The sequence below is a fragment of the Nannobrachium achirus genome, assembly GCF_963921795.1.
Source record: "Nannobrachium achirus genome assembly, chromosome: 23".
Taxonomy (NCBI): domain Eukaryota; kingdom Metazoa; phylum Chordata; class Actinopteri; order Myctophiformes; family Myctophidae; genus Nannobrachium; species Nannobrachium achirus.
The window spans coordinates 22,528,860-22,552,168 of NC_137830.1; the positions used below are offsets into that span (position 1 = coordinate 22,528,860).

The following is a 23,309-nucleotide window of genomic DNA, read 5'->3' on the forward strand; positions in this document are numbered from 1 at the left end:
CTTAAATTGTCGATACTTAGTCAATTTGATCTCCTCTTTTTTTTTACCTCTACACCAAACCTATTTGCCAAAAATAGCCGATATAGGCGTTGAGAGCTTGTAGATCTGCAACACCCGAGTGCGACAAACATAAAACGACTTGTCTTTGTGTTCTACTGGATCTCTTCTCCACTCATCCCTCCCTAACATTTTAGTGTAGTTTTTATTTGTTTCAACTGTTTGTGTTTTCTTTAGCAAATTAATGCCTACATCATACTACAACATCGCACAAAAGTAGCTAAGCCACAAGCTCGAAACATTTTGAGCTTGTCGATCTACTTTTGGTTGCAGATTGGAATTGGAAGCCTGAAAAGTACAGTAACAGTTTTTGACATGAGGTTTCCACCCCACAGAGACGATTTACTGTAGTTTAACTGTTCTGCTGCCGTTGACAGTCCTCACCGTCATTGAAAGGGTTAATACCATGGCGCCGTTGACGGTGAGGACTGTGAATCTTACTGTATATACAGTAAAGATATTATCACTTACTGTACGTCGCTCCGGTCCCGCCCGCATCGGCAATGTCCGCGATTTGTTTACAACGCACGTCGGGCGTGCACGCGAAGTGAAGCTCCTCCATAGTAAATCCATTGAGAGGCCCATAAAGAAACTTCAATAACTCATAAAAGACATTTGTATACAAAAAGGGGGCTCCACTCTGCACACTCTAGACACGGGATGCGCGCAGCCATGTTTCCCTTCTGGACCCACACTGTCATGTGACTAGATGACGTAATCGTTGCCGTCAAGTGATAATCCAAAAAAACAAAAACAACCCCCTTCCAGCCCTTCAAAATAATAGCGGCGGCCTATGGAGGAAACGGCGTGGCACCGAGGCACCAAGCAACCTTCAGATTAAGAGGCACTAATTGTGTTAATTTAGATCAGTTTGGACCAGTTATGGAAAAAGCCATTAGGGCTTTTTTTGTTGTCCTTTTAGCACCATTGTATAATCGTACCTCTGTACAATTTACAAAAAAGTATTCAATCAATCAAAGATAGTTTTTTGTTTGACTTGGCTAAAGAAGAAAAAAACACTCAGCTTTGTGGTGCAGACATGTTGTTGTTTTCAAGGACTAACTGGGTGTTCTTGTGATGCTTTTTGTTAGGCGTGTTCGCACGGGACATCATTTCGCCTCGGACCTGCTTCGGACCAATGGTTGGGCAGCACTGTAGCAATGTGGTTCTTTCCGATTGGCCAGAGAAAGACACGCCGCCGATATGGAAGGTTAGTGCAACAGGCTCTCGTGTACAAACTGCAACGTGTTGTTTATGTGCCCAGGTAAGAATTATACAGTAGATTAAAATAATAATTTGTGGACAGAATGTATGTTGTGTGACCAAACGTTCCCTGGTGCGATCCCTGCAGTGTCTGTTAAGTGGGTTTAGAAGCAGAGGGACATGTCCCTGCATTATTGCTAAGAGTTAAACCTGCCAAATACAAACAGTAAGTCCAGTACTTCCTGTTTCAGATGTACCTCAACAATGTGCTGGAGTTCTGCATTGTGACCACTGACGAGAATGAATGCAATTGGATGATGTTTGTCCGTAAGGCAAGGTAAGCATCATTGTACCATATCACGTCTGATGTTCCATAACCCTCTGGCATCTGGCATTTTGTTTTAAAATAAAATACAAATACATCTTTATTCGCCAGTGCCGATATGACCTACTTTAAGGGATTCCAAAATCAAATTTCCAGGGGGAGCGGCAGTTATTTGAGATATAGGGATGGGACGATAATTGCTATTATCGTAATTAAAAAACACTCACGATAATCGTATCGTGGAGATTTCATTAATCGTGAAATCCTCCTCCGTCATGCACTGGGATCAATTCACCTTTGATTTGCCGAGCTGCATATCCGGTTCCATTTACACCCTGCCAACCATTTAAATCTCTGCCAAAAAATAGCCCATCTACAAGCTCACGAAGCGTTGTGAGCTTGTAGATCGGCTATCTTTTTGGCAATTGTTCCACCCCAGGATAATGGTTGTTGGAGATATTTTGAATTATATCGTAAATCGCAAATTCTTTGGTCACAATAACTGACATGAAATCTTCATATCGTCTCACCCCTAGTATAATAAAATCACACCCAATGTGAAGTGAGCGGTGGCCGTGCTTACATAACGTCTTCAGACTAGGATATAAGTCTAGGATGTACAGGCTACAGACACACACACACACACACATTGCTATGGCAAAACGCTGAGGAGTACAGGCTACAGACACACACACACACACACACAAAAAAAAAAAAGCTTGCAGATGTACTAACTTTGATGCTTTTGTGTAACGCTGTAGCGTGATCAAGCACAGCGTTCATTTTACGGAGAAAAAACCCTGCTTTCTGCTGGTGTGTGTTTAGGACCAGAGAGGAGCAGAACCTGGTGGCCTACCCTGCCAACGGCAAGCTGTTCTTCTGCACCACCACAGAGATCCACCCCGAACAGGAGCTGCTCTTCTACTATAGCAGAGACTACTGCAGCCTGATGGGTACGACTGCCTCGCACTCTGAACACACAATCTGTTTTCTAGGCATGCACGATAAATACAAATACAAAAGTGCATGTCATCCATCGTATCGGCCGATGTTGGCTTTAAACATTTGAGAACCCCCTGGTATTATAATTGCATAGCAAACGTCAAATGACGAACACGCTCGTCATAGTAAAAACAGCTTAACCACTTACATTTAAAAATGTACTTCGTCGCACAATGGTGTCGTGCAAAAATAGTGAAAATAGCTGATCTACGAGCTCATGTAGCTTGCTATTTTGAGCTAGCTATTTTTTAATAGAATGTTCACTTATGAACTGCCCAAAATAGGAATCAATTATGAATCGATCAATTCATTATTATTATTATTTTTCTTTTTTAATAATCGACTAGTTTGATTACCTGCATGCCTGTTTGGCTCCCTAGAGTTGACATTTTGACCCTTGTCCCTGGCCCATTTTGCACGTCCTCCTCCCCAGGCGTCCCCCAGGTGCCCGAGGGCCAGATATGCCAGTGTGGCAAAGAGTGCTCCTCCTTCGCCGAGCTCAAGGCCCACCTGAGCAGCAGCCACAACCCGCCTCCCACCCACAGTGGCCACAGCCCCGCACAGCAGCAGCAGGAGCACGAGCACACTCAACAGCCAGATCAACCACCGCCGCACACACACCAGTAGGCCTGCCTCAAATTACTACATCAGGGGTCTTCAACGTTTTCAGGCTAAGGAACCCTTATTTGAGAGAGAGATGAAACAGGGACCCCCACAACCTGTTCATAGATTCCATATGTAGTTTCATGGTTTGACAGCACAATCATCAGTGTATTTTGGATTCATGGCAATTTGTGTTTTCAGATATTAAACTTGACTTGTACTTAGTCTGCTCTTTTTCCCCTCTACACCAAAGCTCTTTGCAAAAAATAGCCGATCTACAAGCTCACAACGGCGTTGTGAGCTTGTAGATCTGCTATTTTTGGCTAAAGTTCTCAGAATATGGACGCTAGGGTTCAAGTGGTTAAAAAAGTTTCTATCACTCAAAGAGTTGGAGGACCCCCTGTAGTAACTCTGGGGACCCCCTAGGGGTCCCGGACCCCCTGTTGAAGACCCCCTGTACTACATAATAACCGCCCGATCGCAGTCATTTGAGATAATCGCAATTGTTGTTTTTTTGCCTAATTGTCAGAATAGTTTTCATTCATTTGTATAAATTCATCTGTTGAACATGAATCGTGGGGTGCCCGCTGGCCTACTGGTCCAGGTGCATACCACATAGGCATTGCCCATTGGCATTGATGCGTGACAGTGTCGCCGGTTCGATTCCCGATCCGGACGACCTTTGCCGTGTGTCACTCCCCATCTCTCCCCCCCATTTCCTGTCAGTCTACTGTCCTATCCTATCAAATAAAGGCATAAAAGCCCAAAAAACTAATCTTTAGAAAATGAATAATCACCCAATCGCAATCATTTGAGTTTCTTTTATCTAATCGTCAATAGTTTTCATTCATTTGTATAAATTCATCTGTTGAAAACTATTTAACGTGGCCAGTTTTGGCCATAGTACATTATTTAATTTGATTATTGGTATCGGTCGTTGTCAGCCATTTCTTTGTATATTTACGTTATTTGTCATATCTGCGCTTTTACATTTTTGTTTGCAAAGCCTAAACAAGGTTCAATGCCACAAACAAAATCAAGTCCTCAATCATTTGCATTCATACTTACATTTGCTCATTTGTGACAGCCCTGCACACCAGGAAGACAAACTGACCAATGGGACGTCTAGCTCCTCCTCCTCCCCTTGGCCGTGCCACGCACACAACTCCAACAGTGGCGGCGGCAACAGCGGCGCCGGCAACGGAAACAACTCCAACGGCACAACCACCAGAGCCCCGGGCTCCGGCAGCGGCCACCACCACCACGCCAGAGAGAAGAAGTTCAAGTGTAGCATGTGTTCGCGCGCGTTCAGCACGTCCACCAAGCTCAACGTGCACTTCATGGGCCACGTGGGCATGAAGCCGCACAAGTGCGAGTACTGCAGCAAGGCCTTCAGCGACCCCAGCAACCTGCGGATGCACCTCAAGATTCACACAGGTGTGGATGGACGCATGGTTAGGCCTGTCCTGACCTCACCTACTGAGTGTCATATGCATATACAGCAGGGGTCTTCAACGTTTTCAGTCCAAGGACCCCTTAGTTGAGAGAGATGAAGCACCACCTGTTAATAGATTCCATATAGTTTCATCTTTTGACAGCGCAATCATCAGTGTATTTTGGATTCATGTCAATTTGTGTTTTCAGATATTTAACCACTTCAACCGTCAATACTTAAAAAAAACTTGACCTTTCACTCTGTTCTTAGTCTGCTCTTTTCCCCCTCTACACCAAAGCTCCTTGCCGAAGATAGCTGATCTACAAGCTCACAACACCTCGCAGCGCGAGCTTGTAGATCTGCTATTTTTGGCTTAAGTTCTCCAAATATAGACGCTAGGGTTCAAGTTAAAGTTGCTATAAGCAATTTCTGGCCAGATCTGGTCAAAATTTTACTGTCACTTTTTTTTTGTTTTTTTTTTGTTTTTAGACAGTTTCAGTGGGTTGGATAGTCATTGCAAAATATCTAGTCTCTATGTTGCCTGCAGGGGTCGCATTTGGCCTCTAAACAACAGCCAATCCAGTGAGATCTATGGTCAGCCCACTAAGGGCCCGCCTCACTCAGTATGGCCGTGCGCTAAAGCCACCAACGAAGAAGAAAACTGCGTCTGCTCAGTGAGGCTCTTTGCACAACGTGCGGTTGTTTTGAAACTTAAAAGCAGTCAAACAGAAGCAGTATGGCGAACAGAATGTCTGATTCGGAGGTAAGCTATCATATATTGACTTTTAGTAAACTATATGTCATAATGAACGTTTTTACTCACAGCTTTATAGCAAGTATAGGCCTACTGGAAGACATGGGTTAGACTACTGGCTATTCATATAGTTTAGCTCTACCTAAACTGCTACTGCTGTGTACATCACAGAGGCATACATCCAAATGAATCTTTCTGTAAACGAACTTATTAGCTGAATATGTTAGCCAAGATTGAGCTTTGAGCTTTATTTTTATTTTATTTTATTTCTAAACAGTGTTCAATAATGGAGGAGGAGGACAGCAATGCTGGCAGTGGAGACGATTACCAGCCCCCAGGTAAATCACTTATTTTGTATGTAACTACTGTATTCCCCCCCCCCCCCCCCCCCTTTTTTTTAAATGTTCCTGACTATATCTGCTGCATAGAACTGTGTTCTATCCGTCTGTCATTCAATGTTTTATGAGATACTTCAATGGTTTCCTATGGAAATAAGCTTAGTCTTTTCTAGGATCTCCTTTTAGTTGAGCTTGTACCAGTGAACTGTACCGTCATGAAACTGTACCTTTTCCTATGCAAACTTTTAATAAAGTCTTCAATCAATCAAACCAGGTCCTGTCCCTCGCAAACAGGCTGGAAAAAAAAGCCAACCGGGTGCCAAGAAGATTGCCACTGGCAGTGGTCGGGGTAGAGGAAGGGGTCGGAGAGGGCAGCAGGCAGGACCAGACCGTCTCTGCCAGGAGGACATCCAGAGGATGGAGCAGCTAAGGCAGCAAGCCATTGTGGGCCAAAGGGTAGGCTTAGATTCTATCTATCTATCTATCTATCTATCTATCTATCAACAGGGTAGATGGGCTGTTGAAAATATATTATTTCTATGTGGGTCTACAATTGTGTTGTTGAAAATATATTTCTAATGTAAAAGGGAACAAATAACATGGCACCCTGGCTCTTTCAATCTGCTTTCCCAATTAATTATAGGTGAATAATTTGGTCAGATATTTTCACAAATAGTAAAAATAACAGATCCCCAAGCTTGCAGATCTGCTATCTTTGCTACAGGACACTATCAAATGATGAAGTATAAATCAAGTTTGTGTGTAAGGTTGTACATTATAATAACAGTCTGGAAATTAGTATGGAAAAAGTATTACTTTTGGAATTAAATGTGTAAGAGCCCCTAGCTATTTATTGTAAATTATTTTGCCCATTGCATGCATAAATTAATATTTATACTTTGATGAAGTTACTTTGGTTATAATAGAATTGTCTCTCTATTCATATTGTCTTTGTCTATTTTCAGGCACGAATTGACCGAATGTCACAGTGGGGGACATCCGGGTCCTTCTTCATAGGGCTCTTGATAAAGAGCCCAGCCTGCTGTTTGACCTGCCTGATCCCAGTGACAGTCTGCCTCCAGATCCTCCTGGCCAAGGTCCACCCAGTTGGTGTGTGTGTCAGCGCTGCAGGGAGATGCCGACCTTGCTGGAGAAGAAGTGCTGCATGCAGCAGCCTGGGTCGTGCGTGTCACTCTTGCCAGATTTTGACCTCCTCTGCATGCAGGCGCCTCATCTGAGACTGGCCAGGAGGATCTGGAACGACGTTCGGGCTGACGTCGACATTCAAGAGCCAGGAGAGGACAACAAGCAGTTTAGATTTGCTGCATACAGGCAGTTTATTGTGTGGCGCTATGGTTTTTTGGGAGCGAACCAACGCATGGTTATTTTTAGTTGTTGTGTGTGGAAGATTCGCGATGCCTGGCCATCGAGTGACGGCCAGTACGTAGGTTTCATACCACGCAGGGTGTAAAAAAAACTAAAAAAAAAAAAAAAAAAAAAATGGGGCATTTTAGGGCAGGGGTCTTCAACGTTTTCAGGTCAAGGACCCCTTAGTTGAGAGAGAGAGATGAAGCAGGGACCCCACTACCCTTTCTGAGATTCCATTAGTTTCAGCACAATTATCTGTGTATTTTGGATTCATGTCAATGTGTGTTTTCAGATATTTCACCACTTGAAGTGTGCCAACAGTTAATAAACTTACTTGACCTGTCACTCAGTACTTAGTCTGGTCTTTTCCCCCTCTACACCAAACCTCTTTGTCCAAAAATAGCCAGGCGTTGTGAGCTTGTAGATATGCTATTTTTTGCAACATTTATCAGAATATGAACACTAGCGTTCAAATGGTTAATATAAAAAAGGAAAAAGGTTTCTATCACACAGATTTAGAGGACCCCCTGTTGAAGACCTTGTTTTAGGGGGAAATTGTACTTATCTATGTACCGTAAGGGCAGTCACATCAAAGTATGGTTGCCAGCTGATAAGCAGATTCTGACAATGCATTTCAATGGGAATGGAAAATATTTTTAGGAGAAATCCGCAAATGCCAGATTTCTCAAAACGAATCTGCCCCATTCCCATTGAAATGCATTGACACAATCTGCTTATCAGCTGGCAACCATGTTTTGTTTTGACCATATCCAGACAATCAAAACTTGTATTGGACTAAGGGCATAATTACCTCCCCTTTTCCACTGTAAATATATATTTTTTATTTTCCTGTTTTCTTTTGTTGATAGCCTATGCAAAGTACTGTGTTCTAGGCGTCTGACGTTCAATGGTATTGTACTAAGGGCATACTTACCTCCCCTTTTCCACTGTAAATATATTTTTATTTTCCTGTTTTCTTGTTGACAGCCTATGCAAAGTACTGTGTTCTGTTTACTGTGTACTGTTATACACACTGACCCCTGCTGGTCAAAAAAACCCACACAGTTTAAAAAAGAAAATAAACTTGTATTTCACAGCCAATTATACTTGTATTTTTACTGTTGGACACAAGTGCATAACTAATTATAATAGAAATGTCATCTGTCACACTGACTGCATAATTATTCGTATTCTGTATGTAACCCAAAAGTGTAAACAGCCCCATTGAGATCAAAGTACAGTTTCAGTCAATGTTGGACGATTTTTGGGAAGTCTTTGAAACTTTGCATATATAACGAATAAGCAGCAGTAGTCTAAACAATAAATGATACGAGGATGGACTATTAGCAAGTGCAATGAGACAATTATACAGCATTAGTGTTACAATTTACACCAGCGTGACCGTTCTTTGAATAAAATAAATAGTACCAACATTATATTCTAATGAAGAAATAAACACAGGGTATGGCGAGTAGTCATTTTTTATTGTTAGACCTGAGGAACAATAGTGTGTTGCCTGTAGAGTAAAGGCCACAACTAGAACACAAATACATATATAAAACACTATGTACAGAGTAGAGAAACTATAATACAATATGTACACAGAACAGGGGTTCCAAAAACGTTATTGGCTCAGGGCAGGGTTAGAGACACTGGTCTAAGGTCTAACACCCACCTGATTCCTAGATCAGGGGTCTTCAACGTTTTCAGGCCAAGGACCCCTTAGTTGAGAGATGAAGCAGGGACCCCCACAACCTGTTCATAGATTCCATATACTGTACTGTAGTCCCATTGTTTGACAGCACAGTGTATTTTGTGTTCTCAAATATTCAACCACTTGAACAGTCAATACATAACCTGACCTTTCACTTTGTACTTAGTCTGCTCATTTTCCCCTCTGGCCTACACCAAAGCTCTTTGCCAAAAATAGCCGATCTGCTAGCTCACAACGCCTCGCAGATTCTCTGAATATGGACGCTAGGGTTCAAGTGAAATATAAAAAAGGAGAAAAAAAGTTTATATCACACAAAGATTTGGAGGACCCCTTGTAGTAACTCTGAGGACCCCCTGTTGAAGACCCCTGTCCTCGATGATGCCCTGTTAGGGCAACCACACTGCACACTGTGAAGCATGACAACAGTGACACATGGTTTGAAGCAAGTTCACTTTGCTGGCAAAGACATTTCGCAGCGAAAACAATAGTGTGTTGCTTGTATAGTAGCGGCCACAACTATAACACAAATACATATACAAAACACTATGTACAGAGTAGAGAAAATATAAAACAATATGTACACTATGTACAGAGTAGAGAAAATATAAAACAATATGTACAGAGTAAAGCAGGGGTTCCAAAACCATTTTTGGCTCGGGGCATCTCTATATTATATTCCTAATTTTCACTCCCAACACCTTATATTTATAGCATATTTTACAACACCTTTCTATGGGGAAGTGGGTTTTAAAGTGCTCCTTTGGCTCTGAGGCATGAGTTTTGCCCAAGAGGGCGATAGCAAGAGGGTGCAAAAGACCTGTACTTCCCGTTTCTGTGTGACGTAGGTAGATACCTTTTTAGGAAGCGGAAGCATGTTTGGAGTCTATTAATTTACAATGAGAGAGCCAACGTGAACACAGAGCAAAATAATAGTTCAGAAGCTATAGTCACTGAACTAAATATTGGACCAGATCATCACAAGCCACATAATATTAACAAAATTGTCATACTAAAGTGGCTTTTTTCTCAGCGACACAACAACTGAGAAAATCAACTTTATTATTGCTCTTTAGCTGTCCCAGCAACACACTCTCGTGGGATCTATAGCACCAGTAAACAGGCATTTGTAGGCTTTGTATGTGTACCATGTCGCACTCCAGTGGATCCAATGAGGATGAGCCATCTACATTAATTACATATCTTTGGCTTTGAGGACTCTACGAACGGGCAATTCCCACTTGCACGTGCGTCACTGACACAGACGTTGGCAGGACAATCAGCGTCAGGCGGGGGCGGGTCTTTTCGAACGCAGCATCTAAGAACAGCTGAGCCGTGCAACATCGGAACTAAGCTCTGTTGAATTGAATTGACAAGTCCCTGAAAAGACACGTTGTGATTGGCCAGTAGTCACTTTGGCGTCAGCGTGGTTTGGCCTCTTGAGAGACAAGGCCAGATGTCTCTCTCTGCCAGGAGTCTGTTACTTCTGCATTGTCCCCATGGTTCTGCTGGATGCCAGTCCATGGCCTGTTGAATTAAAAGCATAATTAGAATTAGGAACATGAATTTGTAATTTGTCACGCATCAGGAGTGAGCTAAAGTAACACACACAATAATACAATGTTGCCTTCCGAATCACATTGCAAGTATAATAAAATGCTCAATCTCCTCTCAATTATTATAAATGGAAAATCACTCTCTATGTGTGTTATAATGCATAGTCTAGAAGGCGTACCAAGTCCTCGGCTGACTTGTGTGTCCAACAACGTCTGTTTGGATGGGGGTACGTCACCACTAAGAAGGCCGAGCTGGCGGGCGTCATTTGACCTTCTTGTGGTTAGCCGTTTCATCCCTCGGCCGGAGGACAGTCTGCAGTTCAGGATATCAGCCTGTAGCTCAGAGATGTAGCCGTAGTCCTTCAACACCTTCATGGGGTACAGACTCCACTTCCTAGACTTCTTGTTGTGCAGCCTCCTATAACTGGCACACATACAAGAAGAAAAACAATACTTGTAGATAAACATTCTTCAGAACAGTCAACAGACCCTAGGAACCCTATTGTAGTGGTTTTCAAACTTTGACTGAGGGCACCCCTATAAATAACAACTTTTGTGTCACATTGTAAGCTTGTAGATCTTCTATTTTGGTGAAGAGTTTGGGTAGGTGGAAAAATAACTCATCAAGTACAGTGCAACTCAAGTCTGTTCTCATGATCATGGAGGGTCAATATTGATCCATTCTAATTGTTAAAGTATTCTGTGGCACCCACTTTCAGAAACCCTGCCCTAGAGAACAAGTGCTTTCAACATACTCTGGTGATCCATCCGCCTTCAACTTGTATGGCCTGTGGACATGGTAGTTGTAGTCCAAGGCTGCCAGCAGGTTTCTAGCTTCGTACACAGGAGGGCTGAAGCAGAAACGCTTGGCGCAATACATGAGGAGATGGTTATGGAAACTCTCCAACTCGGAGGTCGACCTGTGAGAGAAAAAAAAAAATGTTTTTGAAAAAAAAAAAAGTTAATTTTTTTTTTTTTTTAAATATAAAAAAAAAAAAAAAAAAAAAAATTGACCGCCGGACGCACTTCCGGTTAGGAGCTCCGTGTGCCACGTGATCAGTCCTAGCCAATTGGAGTGCTGCATTTGGTCGTGTCTGACAAACAAACTGCTGGCTGCAGTTCTAAAATGTATGTATAGATAAGGGAGATTGTACGTTGAATATAAGTCTATGTTGACGTTTTACCTGAAAGTCAGGTACTTGTGAACATCCTTCAGAAACCGGTTGTTCAGCACGATCTCTTTGAGTCTGTTGTGGGCCACGCTGTTTGGAGGGATCTTCTCCTTGTCACTTTCCACGTAGTCGGGGATGTGGTGACAGGCTCCGAAGAACCACTCGTGAATCCCAGAGACATGGTGCAAAAGTCCGTTCCACATGTCCTGGAAAACAGCAAGGCATCATTACTTGAGTTATACATGTAAAAGCACAAAGGAAACGTTACTGCTACTGTAAATGAAAACATAAAAGTATACCCCTAAAACATAAAATTACACAATAGCTGTAACAGACCAACATTGATGTAGATTAGAACATTCCAAGGCCAAGACTTTCAGAGAACTTACAAAGAACTCATTATAGGTAGACGCAGTTTTACAGCAAAACCAGAAGTGGTTACAGATGTCCTTCTGCCACTGAAGGAGAATGGAGCATCCCTTCTCCAGACCTGCCTGCACACAGAAAAAAGAAAATACATCAGTAATGGTTGTTTGTTCAAGGTATTCCTAGACAAGGGAAACAAATGTATGTTCTCTCTCTCTCACACACACACACACACACACACACACACACGAAACATTTAATAAACATACTGCGTGTATCTTCTTCCCCAGATTTTTGGACCCATGCCAGATGTCCAAAGTGTGGAGAACGCCAAGGTCTCTGTACATCCCCTTGTCTGGGTCTGTTTGTATGGAAGACAAAAACAGGCCTATGTAAAACGTATATATTTCATAATAACGTATATTTTCCCCACCCATTCAGGCCGGGAACACATTTTGCTTTTTTGGAGGGGCTTACAGTACATGTACAGTATGTAGCAACATATTTGTTTTGTAGGCTAATTTCTGATTTCTATTCTATAGGTTAGGCCTAAATGGGTTAAATCAATTACTGTAGTCAGAGCAGTACAGTACATGGATTCCTGGGCCAATCTCTCAAACTGTAATGAAACCCAAACGATCACTTACTGAAGAGGGCAGAGATTTGTGAGTGAGCATCTGTGCACACTTCAACAAGATTCATCTCTTGTCGGATCATGTCAAAGGTCCGGATGAATCCTTCCTTTTCCATGATCACAGAGTTCCTCTTAGTCTCCCTCTTGTCCACAACAACCAAAGAGATGATCTCTTTGGTGTCATTCTCCATTGCCGTGTATGAGCAATACTGGGCGCAGAATCCTGGGCTGTCCATCCGACCATCACCTTTGAATGAATAGTAATTTGAACAAAAAAGAAATATATATATATATGCCTGATGATTGTCCTATGGCATGAAACTCTGAGTTGCAAAACCATGTGAAGCTGTTGTGGTCCTTCTACACACACACACACACACACACACACACACACTCCAAAAAATGGAACTACAGAATTCTGCAACACTCCTGACCAATACATTTGGTTACGACTACATGTGTGTATGTTTGTGTTTGTGTGTGTGTGCGCGTCTCACCCAGGGCCACAACACAGTCTTTTGAGCGCAGTCGGTTAACAATCTGCTCTCTCTTCTTACTCCAGAATTCCTTGATTGTGTCAACACAATATTGGTCCTGGAGTTTGAAGTAGGTGGAGCTGTTGACCATCTGCATGTTCATGAATTTGAACAGCAGAGCCACCTGAATCGATGGATTGAAGTACATGTATTTAGTAGAGGTTTTGCATAAGAAAAGGTACAGTTTCATGACAGTACAGTTCATCGATACAACTAAAAGGAAACTCAGGTATGTCCATTGTGATACTTCTCTTCCATAACATTGAATGACAAACGGATAGAACACAGTGCTATGCAGTAGATGTTTATCAGAAAAGCACATTAGATTAAAAAAAAAAAAAAAAGTGCAAAATAATAGTTATTATAGAGTCGGGGTGAGGGTTAGGCTAGGTTTGTTGTAACCAGTTTCCAATTGTGAACATCGTTACATGGTATCTTAGTGGTGTAGTGTATCTACCATCTTGTACACTGGGCCCATTGCAATATGCTGTACTCTGTCATCTACTCTGAGCCACCCCACACTTGGCTGGTGACTAACACACCAGTCAAGCAGTCCAAAAAGAAAGAGTCTTGGTGTACCTTCGTGTAGTTGTTGCCAGAGAGTAGGATATTGGACGACAGGAGGAAATCACCAGCGTTCACTCCAAACTTCACCTTGGGCTGCGAACACCAACTCCAGACAGTATGACCAGATGGACATTTCTGAGAAACAGACATGGAATAGAAAGCAGAATACTTGTCATTGATATTTTTGTGTCCCTTTCCCGGATTTACTGTGCCCACACAGAAAAAGGCATTTCACGATTATATTTAGAAATACGTACCCATTCAACAATGGCTGCTGTACCTCGAGATATCACAATGACTCCAAATGGTCCAAGTGCCCCACACGTCTCAGGGTCCTTTTCTGTGCACATGTGAACAGGTAGCAGAAGACATTCTGCCAGTTGTTTGAGACAGTCATGGTAGGCTATGGATGCTGGGTGGCCAATTATTTCTTCTGGCTTCGAGATCACAATCTTGTCTGGGAGTGGAGTTTCTTTCACCAGAGTCTCTTCTTCGTCCGACTCTTCTTCATCCGTCTCTGAGTCTTCACCGGGTACAACATCATGGACAGTCTCCTCCATGGTGATGGTATCGAATGCCATGATGTCGACACCTGACTTCAGAGCACCGCCAGTTCTTCAGCCATGAGAAATCAAACAATAAAACACAAAAATATAAGAACAGCTGTAACTGAGAGTGTCACTTCACTGAAAACAGTTATGGGACAGCATAGGAACCTACCTAACACGAAGGGGAGCAACATAATCCGCATCGTCGCTATCATCTGGCTCAGAGGACACATCGTCCTCCTCGTCAGATGATGCTGGAGACTCTGCCTCACTCTCTACAGGCTCTGGCTCCAGTAGACACCAAGACTCGTCGTTTTCTTCTTCCTCCTCCTCCTCTCCCCAGTCAATGCTATGGAAGGAAATGTTCAAAAATTATTACTCAGACAACAGAATGCTCAGAATGAACGATTTGACAAGCTACAAACAAGATATAAATGTATGCAATGCATTGCAGCTTACGTTGCGTTTTTTATGTCATTGAAGTCTTCAACATCAATGGCGCCAACGCAAAAATCCAATGACTTCCTACAACAAGAAAATAAAAATGACAACAACTATGTAGATGCTGGCAATATAAAATGTATTTATTTTTTCCTACTGAATGAATTAAAAATATTAGCTAATGTGCATATACATTATGCACCATTTTTAGCACCAGTGTCTCAAACAAAAGTGCAAAGGAGTAGAGAATATAGTATATAGAGTCATTGTCACTGCACGCACAGGCAACATTACTTTTTTTTTTTTTTTTAAAGTTTAATGTCCTCATCTGTTTCAGAACAGCTGGGAAAATACATTTTCTAAGCCTCAAGCCCTTGGCTATGATGATGATGATACTACTACTACTTATTAATAATAATAATAATAATCTTTTTGGCCCTACTCAATGGCTCTACCTTGCAGCCAGGGTCACAGGCGTCTCCCCACTGCAACAGCCCAGGTCCTGAACACCAGCCTCTGGCCGAAAGTCATCAACTCTGTAATGAAGGCAACATGTTTTTAGAAAAAGATCTAAAGCCATTGTTATAGGAGGAAACTGTGTTCTCTAAGGGCAAAGCATAGCGAGGCTGCAGCTATACTTCTTGGCAATAATTCTATCAACATGCATGTTTTAATATTTTGAATATACATCAATAATTAATATGAGAAATAACAGATAACATAGATCGACGGTTTACTATCCTACTTATCCCTACAACATTACTACATGGAAATGTCACAGGATTGCATGTGATAATTGAAAATGCTTTGTAGGTTTAGTGGCTTGAGAGCTTGAATTCCCACTTTGATTTATATTTATTTAACCATACATTACAGTGAGATGAAACATGACATTTTTTTTCACTAAGGCAATGTAAGCTAGTGAAGACAGTTAGACATGCATTTCAGTAGGCAAAGAAAGTTACAGCGATAGTAATTCATGCACACTCACCTGTCAGCCAGAGACCCGGCACAGATGCTGGAAACAGGGGGGGCGGGGGGTGTAGGAAGGCGCTTTTTGGGCGTTGATGCGGATGACTCCTCGTTCATGTAACTACAATAACACACAAATATTGCAACATTATTTGTGGGCCATTTCAGTGGATATACATGCTAAATGACTAAGCAGAGGGCACACTCTAGAACACTCCCAAACAGTGGGTCGGGACCCATTTGTGGGTCACAGACCAATTTTCATGGGTCTAGACCAGGGGTTTTCAAAGTGGGTGAAGGGGCACCCTGGGGTGCCGTGATGGCAGTCCAGGGGTGCCGCGAGATAATTTGATAATATTTGGAATTTATTTGGACACTTGAAAAAATATTTCAAGTGTCATTTTAAACTTACAAAGTTATTTTCTGTCAATTCTAACCAAAATGGCTATTATCTTAATGTTTTCCTCACAACATAGTCGCTAAAATATGCTATAAATATAAGGTGCTGGGAGTGAAAATTATGATATAATGTAGGGGTGCCTAGGATGAAGAAAATATTTTTAAGGGTGCCCTGAGCCAAGCCAAAAAAGTTTGGGAACTCCAGAAAAAATAATTATTTCAAAAGATGTAAAACCTTTTGAAATATGATTTATTTTTTTAGAAATGTAACAGTTTTTTAACAAGAAACAAACACATCTAAGACATTCCATGAATAAAATAGGCTATAATAATAAAGTAGTGAAAATAGCCAATCTACAAGCTCTCAACGCGGAGCAACGTGACACGTTGTGAGCTTGCAGATCTGCTGTTTCTGATCTTGATGATCTGCTATGCATGTTCACTAGTTTGGTTCTTGGGCGATTGTCTGATTTTTCTTTTGGGTCACGGGCTAAAAAGTTTTGAAACCACTGCTCTACTCTCTAGAAACTGTAGAAAGTAGGTTATGTGCATGACAAGACTAACGTTATCATTCGAATAATAGCATATTTGACCAGTGGTTCTCAAACTTTTTCATGTCAAGGACCCCCAAATTGACACTTCTTAGCCCGTGGACCCCCGTTTGAAAAGATATGTAAGGGTCCCTCAAATTAGAGAGGATTTTTAGGGCTCTAGCTCTAGCAGTTCTCAACCATTTTAATTTCAAGGACCCCCAGTTTGACATGCATTGGCTGCAGACCCTGGTTATCTCTGGGACCCCCTTTTATATTGTAATCCATGTAAATGTAACTCTGACAAGTGTACATTTGGGTCAATTTGTACCGAGTCCTAGTCATATGCACACCACGAAGCTAACATTAGCATAGTAAGCTAGTAGACAAAAGAGCAGTGCTGTAACTACTAATTCCAACACAGGAAACAAATAAAATAGAGCAAGTGAAAAGCCTACCTGTCCAGGAGCAACAGAGCAAGTTCAGCATCGGTTTTGAGACCTTTGGAGTCTCTGAGATCCCTCCATCGTCCATGTGCAGCACCGATGTTGATTCGTGTTTTGTCACGAGCTCTGTGTATTTCCTTCTCCACCGCCTTCTTTTTCTTTGCCGCCTTTGCGGTGTATGCCGTTGTGGGGAGTGGTAGAATGGGACGGGGACGTTTCTTTTCCCAATCCGCCATTTTTCACAAAAGCACGTTAAAAGTTTGTCTTTGTTTGTTTGTTTGTTTGTTTGTCTCAGAGAGCGCAAAACGAAACGACCACAGCACAGAATAAACTATGAGCAGTGACGTAAACAGCCGTTGGGAGCGCATGCGTAGTATGTTCTTCTTCTTCTGTTTTTCAAACCGGTGGTTTTCAAACCTCATTGGAGAATGAGGCGTCGGCCTGTGGGGCTTAAAATGATTGACAACCGACGTAGCCAATCGAAAGAGTCGACTCGGTAGCCAATCGAGAGAGGTAGTTTGTACCGCGGCGCGGTGATTTTAAACGGCAACGAACCAATCACGTTGTGGTTTAGCCCAGCAGCTCTCTGCTTTGGAGGCAGACTGCGGCCCCTACAGGCAACCGAGAGACTCGATTTTTTTTGTCGCTGCAAACTTCATTGCTAACCATCTGAATCTAAAATAAAAAAATAAAAAAAGTGACAGTAAAATTCTGACAAGCTGGCCCAAGAAATGCTTATATCAGCTTTAATATACAAAAGGAGATAAAAAGGTTTCTATCACACAAAGATTTGGAGGACCCCCTGTAGTAACTCTAAGGACCCCCTAGGGGTCCCGGACCCCCTGTTGAAGACCCTTGATATACAGTATACTCTTATCTCAGTATTTTAACTTTTTGTGTTTTTTTTTAATTTTTTTTAATTGATGATTCTACAGTTTCACACACGTGCATCTAAAGTAGCAGATTCACTTGACTTCATGCCGCATTTCGAGCTCATCGATCTGCTACTTTTGCTATTTTATTAGTCGAATCTTGAAAAGTACCACTTTTGGAGGTTTCCACCTGACACAGACAATATAGTAAACATTTCTTGAAAAATGTAAACTAAATATTTGACTCTGAAATTACCCAAAATGATATTCTGCAACATGTTTGGCGCTTCCCCCAAGGTGGGGACAGAACCCAAGGTTGGTGAAATACTGATTTTTATATCACGGGTCATTGCGGTGCTTCACACAGAGTTCCCACGGTCATGAAATTCCTGGAAATATTTTGAAATTATTAAAATATTTTTCCAGTGCTGGAAAAGTTTTGGAATTGATCAAGGGTCCTGGAAGGTCCTAGAAAAAATAGCTATGCATTGTCTTTGGTAATTGATTTTGTTAATACCTCTGAAATGACAAATTAAACACTGGCCAAATTGTCAAATATTAAAGGCAGAAATTGTGAAAATAGCTGAACTACATGCTCACAACGCCTCGCAACAATAGAACCATGTTATACAAAATTCCTCTACTCTTAGTGCTCGTCCTCGATTATTTTGGGGGTCACGGCCTGAGGTTGAGAACCACTGGCAAACACTACCTGTCTTTGGGCATTGCGCATAGGAGTAAGCAACTTGTTATTGAGCTGAATTATTGTTATATAGTCCTGGAAATCGGGTTAAATATTTTGGAAATGAATTGGTAAAAATATGTGGGAACCCTGTTCACAGCATTCTTATGTTCTCTGCTTGCAGGACAGAAGAACTACCGGTGCACGGTCTGCGAGAAGTCGTTCACCCAGAAATCACACGTGGCCTCGCACATGGTCATCCACACCGGCGCCGAGAAGCTCAAATGCGACCTCTGCGACCGGGCCTTCATCAGGAAACAGGACCTGAGGCAGCACATGTTCTCCCACACGCAGTACGTTTCGTTTTCCACGCCTTTCTCTCGCGGTGTCATAACGTCACGGTGGTGGGAAAAGTACTCGCACGTTTTACTTAACCCCATTTAGGCCTCGAATTATTGAATGCTTAAAGGAGCTATAGTCAACTTTTTCATTGTAGGGCCGACACTTTGTTTACATCCTAGTCTATGGACTAGAATGTAAACAAAGTGTCGGTCTGACAATGGCCAAAATGATTATTTTATCATTATTTTACACTTTTTGTGGTAATTTTTGAATAGAAACACATATATGAAGCTTATTTTTTTATAAAATATTTTCGAAACATTATTTTTATTTTAGCATCCGTTTTTCAAGAAAAAGTTGACTATAGCTCCTTTAACGTCCTTCACATGAAAAGGTTTGAGCACCACTGACATAGTAGTCTCTCAAGAACAGACTAACTGAGCTCCAGTTAAGTGAAAAGGACCTTTTCTTTGACGATGGCTGGCCAGATTGCTGACATAGAAACAGGTTTTTCAAAAAACCTTAGAAGGATTCAAAAGACACATAGAATCGGGTCAAAATTTTAATTTTCACGATTTTTCAAAAATAGCAGATCTGCAAGCTCGTGAGCTTGTATATCTGCTATTTTTCAATAGTTAAAGCATAAAATAATGATACACAATAATGTGTACCCGTTCTGAAGATGTGATGACACGCCCGAAAAATATCATTATGTTATGAAATACCCCTAGTTAGACCCCTCATATGCTACTTAAAGCAGATTAATTTTTTGCTTATTTTTCCTGTAATGTAAAGTTAATGGGACACCAACTTTAGTGGCTGATTATGAAAATTGCTCAACATATACAAGTTAGCATCCGGTGGTTTTTATATGCTGGGGACCCATAGTCAACATTTCTAACATAAAACTTTAGGGTACTCAAAATGTCCGGGTCTACAATGGGGCTCTATGGGCTGGCTACTAGACTAGTAGGTCATGTGTGTCTTTCTCCAAAAAAGTGTGACTGCGTAGTTAGTTGTGAGCTTGAAGCACGGTTATTTTCTGTCACCACACGGACGCACACACACAAACACACACACACACACACACACACACGTTAGTAGTGTTGGGGGGAGAGGAGGAGAAGTGCTCACTGCTGAACAACAGTGAACAACAGCTCCTCCGCGGTCGCTCCGGTTGCTTAGACCGATTAGACAGAAGGACACAGCCGCAAAAAAAAAGCTGCCAAGGTTTTTCCTATTCTATTTACCTGATTTTCGCTCCGTGCACGCAGCTCGTGCACATTTTGCGCGCGGTGGCTCCGGTTCACGGCCGTTCAAAGTCTTTTCTTTCACGCGAAGAAAAAAGAAAAAATACAACCACGATGATCCGCATGTATTCCCACCAATACGATGACTTTGTCACAGTGCAGTCAGTGCATCATTTCACTGAATTGCAGCAATATTAAATTATATTAACCCCCCTTCTTTCTCTTGCCTCATCATATTCCCCCCCCACCCGCCCAACAGCGAGCGTCGCATCCAGTGCCCCAAGTGCGACAAGTACTTCCTGAAGACCAACCACCTGAAGAAGCACATCAACTCTCACGAGGGCCGCAGGGACTTCGTGTGCGAGAAGTGTCACAAGGCCTTCCTCACCAAGTACCACCTCACCCGCCACCTCAAAATTTGCAAGGGCCCCAAGGCCGAGAGGGAGAGGGGGGGTTCCCGGAAAGGACCGGACGAGGAGGAGGAGGAGGAGGAAGATGAGGAGGAGGAGGAGGAGGAGGAAGAGGACGAAGAGGAGGAAGATGGCAGAAGGGGGGGAGGGGTTGAGGGACTTGTCGATTCGGCCAGCAACGAGGACTGTGGTTTAGACGTGGGAGGATATAGTTCTGAAAAGTCGCTGTCGCCCCCACATTGACTTAACAACAGTGGTTCTGGAAAGATGTTGTGCCAGGGACCCCCACAAGAGAAGATGTGTGCACATTTTAGTGCATTATTCCGAATTATCCTCAATGTGTCCTTTTTTTTCTCTCCGACATTAGCAGACCTACACTACGATCGAGCCTGTAGATCTGCTATTTCCAAATGACTTAAGTATGAAATAAGGTTAAAGTGTTTTAACTTATTTTCCCGTGAACCCCCGGGAACCCCCATAAGGACCCCCTGGAGGTCCCTGGACCCCACTTTGAGGACCACTGGACCCCACACAGTGCCTCTGGAGAGGTGTTATTTATTGACTTTTGTACGACTTTGTTGTCCCTTTGTTTCACTTTCATTGCCAAATTAATTTCAACAATTATGTATGAAGATTTATCTGAACAATTATTGACACTTTGAGATCTTTTAAGATCCTGGCTTTGTTTTTTTTAACCACATGAACTAGAGCTGGAAGATATGAATTATCACCATTATTGCAAACCTTTGCCTCAATTGCGATTAGTTGAACGATTATTTAAACAAATCTATAAAGTGAAAATTGCAGATCTACAAGCTCTTGACGCGTTGTGAGCTTGTAGATCGGCTATTTAATCTATTTTTGTACGACACCATTACACAGTGAAGTTTAATAGAGTTAATTGGTTCATCAGAATAATAGATTAAGTTGATTATAAAGAAATCTATTCTGAATTTTGTCGATTCGTTCTTCTCATCTCGATTATTCCATTAACCTACATGAGCAAGATTAAGTTGGTTATTGCTAAATTTCGGTTTTGACATATTTCCGGTTAATTGTCGAAACTTAGCATCCTTATTCTGGGCCTGTCATAATGGGTGAAAATAACCGAACTGCCCCTTCCGGAAATAGGCAATCGTTCTGCATAAATAACCGATCTACAAGCTTGCTGTGCTTCTTGATGTGGTGTGAGGTTGTAGATCTGCTATTTTACACAACAAAGTATGTAGGGTTTCAGCCTCACCATGCTGTTAAGATAATTGTTCCTGTATAAGCCATTTGATATACTACTGTATCATGGTCTTAAAGTCATACTGTGTGTAACCTTTTCAATCAAATTAAAGGTTGGTTCGAAGACGTCACTGCCGCAAGAGGGCGCTATCCCCCAGGTTCCCATTGTTATTTTTTTTGTGTTGATATGCCCATAAGCATAAGGGAATCTTAGATCGCATCATATAAGAACTGGGTTTCAAAAATAAACACCACCTGGTGATTTTACTCATAGATATGAAGCATCGACTGAAGGTGGAAATACATTTACCCAAAGAGCAACACATTAAACGCTAGAAACGAGTCAAACAAAACCCAGCGACTACATTTCCCATGAACGCAGCTAGTAGGGTACAGTTTAATTTCAAACCCGGAAGGGTATTTTCCGACATTTGCCGGCAGAAATAATTTTCTCCAGAAACAAGCTATATATCAAATATGAATGCATATCATAAACGATGCAGAGCCACCCCTCTGACAGTTAACGCCAGGATGACGTCATCCAAGATTCCCCTATGGCGATAAATAACAAGAACACAGGGGAGAGCTCTATCTAGCGGCATGACATCATGACTTCAGTGGTCTATTTGTAAGGTTTATACTGTACACATACAGTATGTTACAGTACATGTGGGAAACCAGTACAAGTGATAAAAACAGAGTGGGGGGCGCCAGGGCCAACTGGACCCGTCGAACGGCACCCCGGCCTCCCGCACCCCGTTCTCTTGTACTGGTTTCTGATATGTACTGTAACACCCATACTGTATAATCTTTCCACATAATTGTGTTTTTGACAACTCCTCGGCTCTAAACACTATCAAACACTTTATTTGTATTTTGTATTTTGTCTTTAACCAATACAGTTTCTGACAACTTGTTACAAAATGCCATCGGGCGCTAGGAACCTGCAGAATTCTTTTATGGAGCTGTCCATAATAGGCAAATGCTGTAATGACACAGAGCTACGAGAGGTGTTGCCAAAAACGCATCTAAAATGAATGTTACACAATACACAGTATACTGTACTGTATGACTATAAGTTCTGATATATAGTTGTCTTTTTAAAGACCCAGTAATGACAAGACTCGTCAACATATTTGTTAAAATAAGCTATCATCTTTATATAATTATGACTTTATTATTTTTTATCTTTATTCATTGTTACAGCAGAGTGAATGCCTGGCAATATTGATTTATTTGCAAATCAGCTGCATAATGTAACAGAGCAAATGCTATATTCTTAACACAATAAGGATATGGATTTTTTTTGTTTTGTTTACACATATTCAATAAATGATATGACCTGTATTTAATCATGATCATATTTTGTGCCTTTAAAAAAGAAATAAGGTGTCATTCCACAGCCTGGGAGCCAGGGGGTAGCTGTGTTAGCTGATCTGTGTGCCAGGGAGCAGTGTAGGGGTGGATCCTATCCTGAAGGTGGGTGCCATGCACTTGGTTGGTCCCCTTGTATTGCAAGTGTTCACGGACCATCCATTTGGCTGCCGTGTCATTTTCAGA

General features: G+C 41.9%; 2 protein-coding genes across 5 annotated transcripts in view; one reads left to right on the top strand and one right to left on the bottom strand.

Moving 5' to 3' along the window:
- Positions 1–22,462, top strand: part of prdm4 (PR domain containing 4) — a 30,977-nt gene extending 8,515 nt beyond the window's left edge. For 2 of the 4 annotated variants that reach the window (XM_080754765.1, XM_080754766.1), the window contains exons 11-17: positions 1,149–1,267; positions 1,512–1,597; positions 2,411–2,538; positions 3,021–3,210; positions 4,278–4,627; positions 18,702–18,870; positions 20,369–22,462. In XM_080754765.1, the coding sequence (XP_080610891.1) occupies positions 1,149–1,267; positions 1,512–1,597; positions 2,411–2,538; positions 3,021–3,210; positions 4,278–4,627; positions 18,702–18,870; positions 20,369–20,762 (1,436 nt within the window). In that variant the 3' untranslated portion in view covers positions 20,763–22,462. Of the gene's footprint in view, positions 1–1,148; positions 1,268–1,511; positions 1,598–2,410; positions 2,539–3,020; positions 3,211–4,277; positions 4,628–5,656; positions 5,718–5,971; positions 6,174–6,682; positions 8,118–18,701; positions 18,871–20,368 lie in introns of those variants that run through there. The other 2 variants (XR_013963321.1, XM_080754767.1) reach the window with 2 other exon arrangements.
- Positions 8,651–17,268, bottom strand: LOC308309053 (uncharacterized protein). Its single transcript, XM_080754516.1, has 15 exons — positions 16,976–17,268; positions 15,608–15,709; positions 15,072–15,152; positions 14,635–14,700; positions 14,348–14,524; positions 13,885–14,242; positions 13,640–13,762; positions 13,022–13,184; positions 12,538–12,771; positions 12,160–12,251; positions 11,914–12,018; positions 11,537–11,730; positions 11,108–11,272; positions 10,532–10,776; positions 8,651–10,323 (listed from the first exon to the last, which is right to left on the bottom strand). The coding sequence occupies exons 1-15, from the start codon at positions 17,197–17,199 to the stop codon at positions 10,277–10,279; spliced, it is 2,376 nt and encodes a 791-aa protein (XP_080610642.1). The 5' UTR covers positions 17,200–17,268; the 3' UTR covers positions 8,651–10,276.
- Positions 22,463–23,309: the final 847 nt, after the last annotated feature.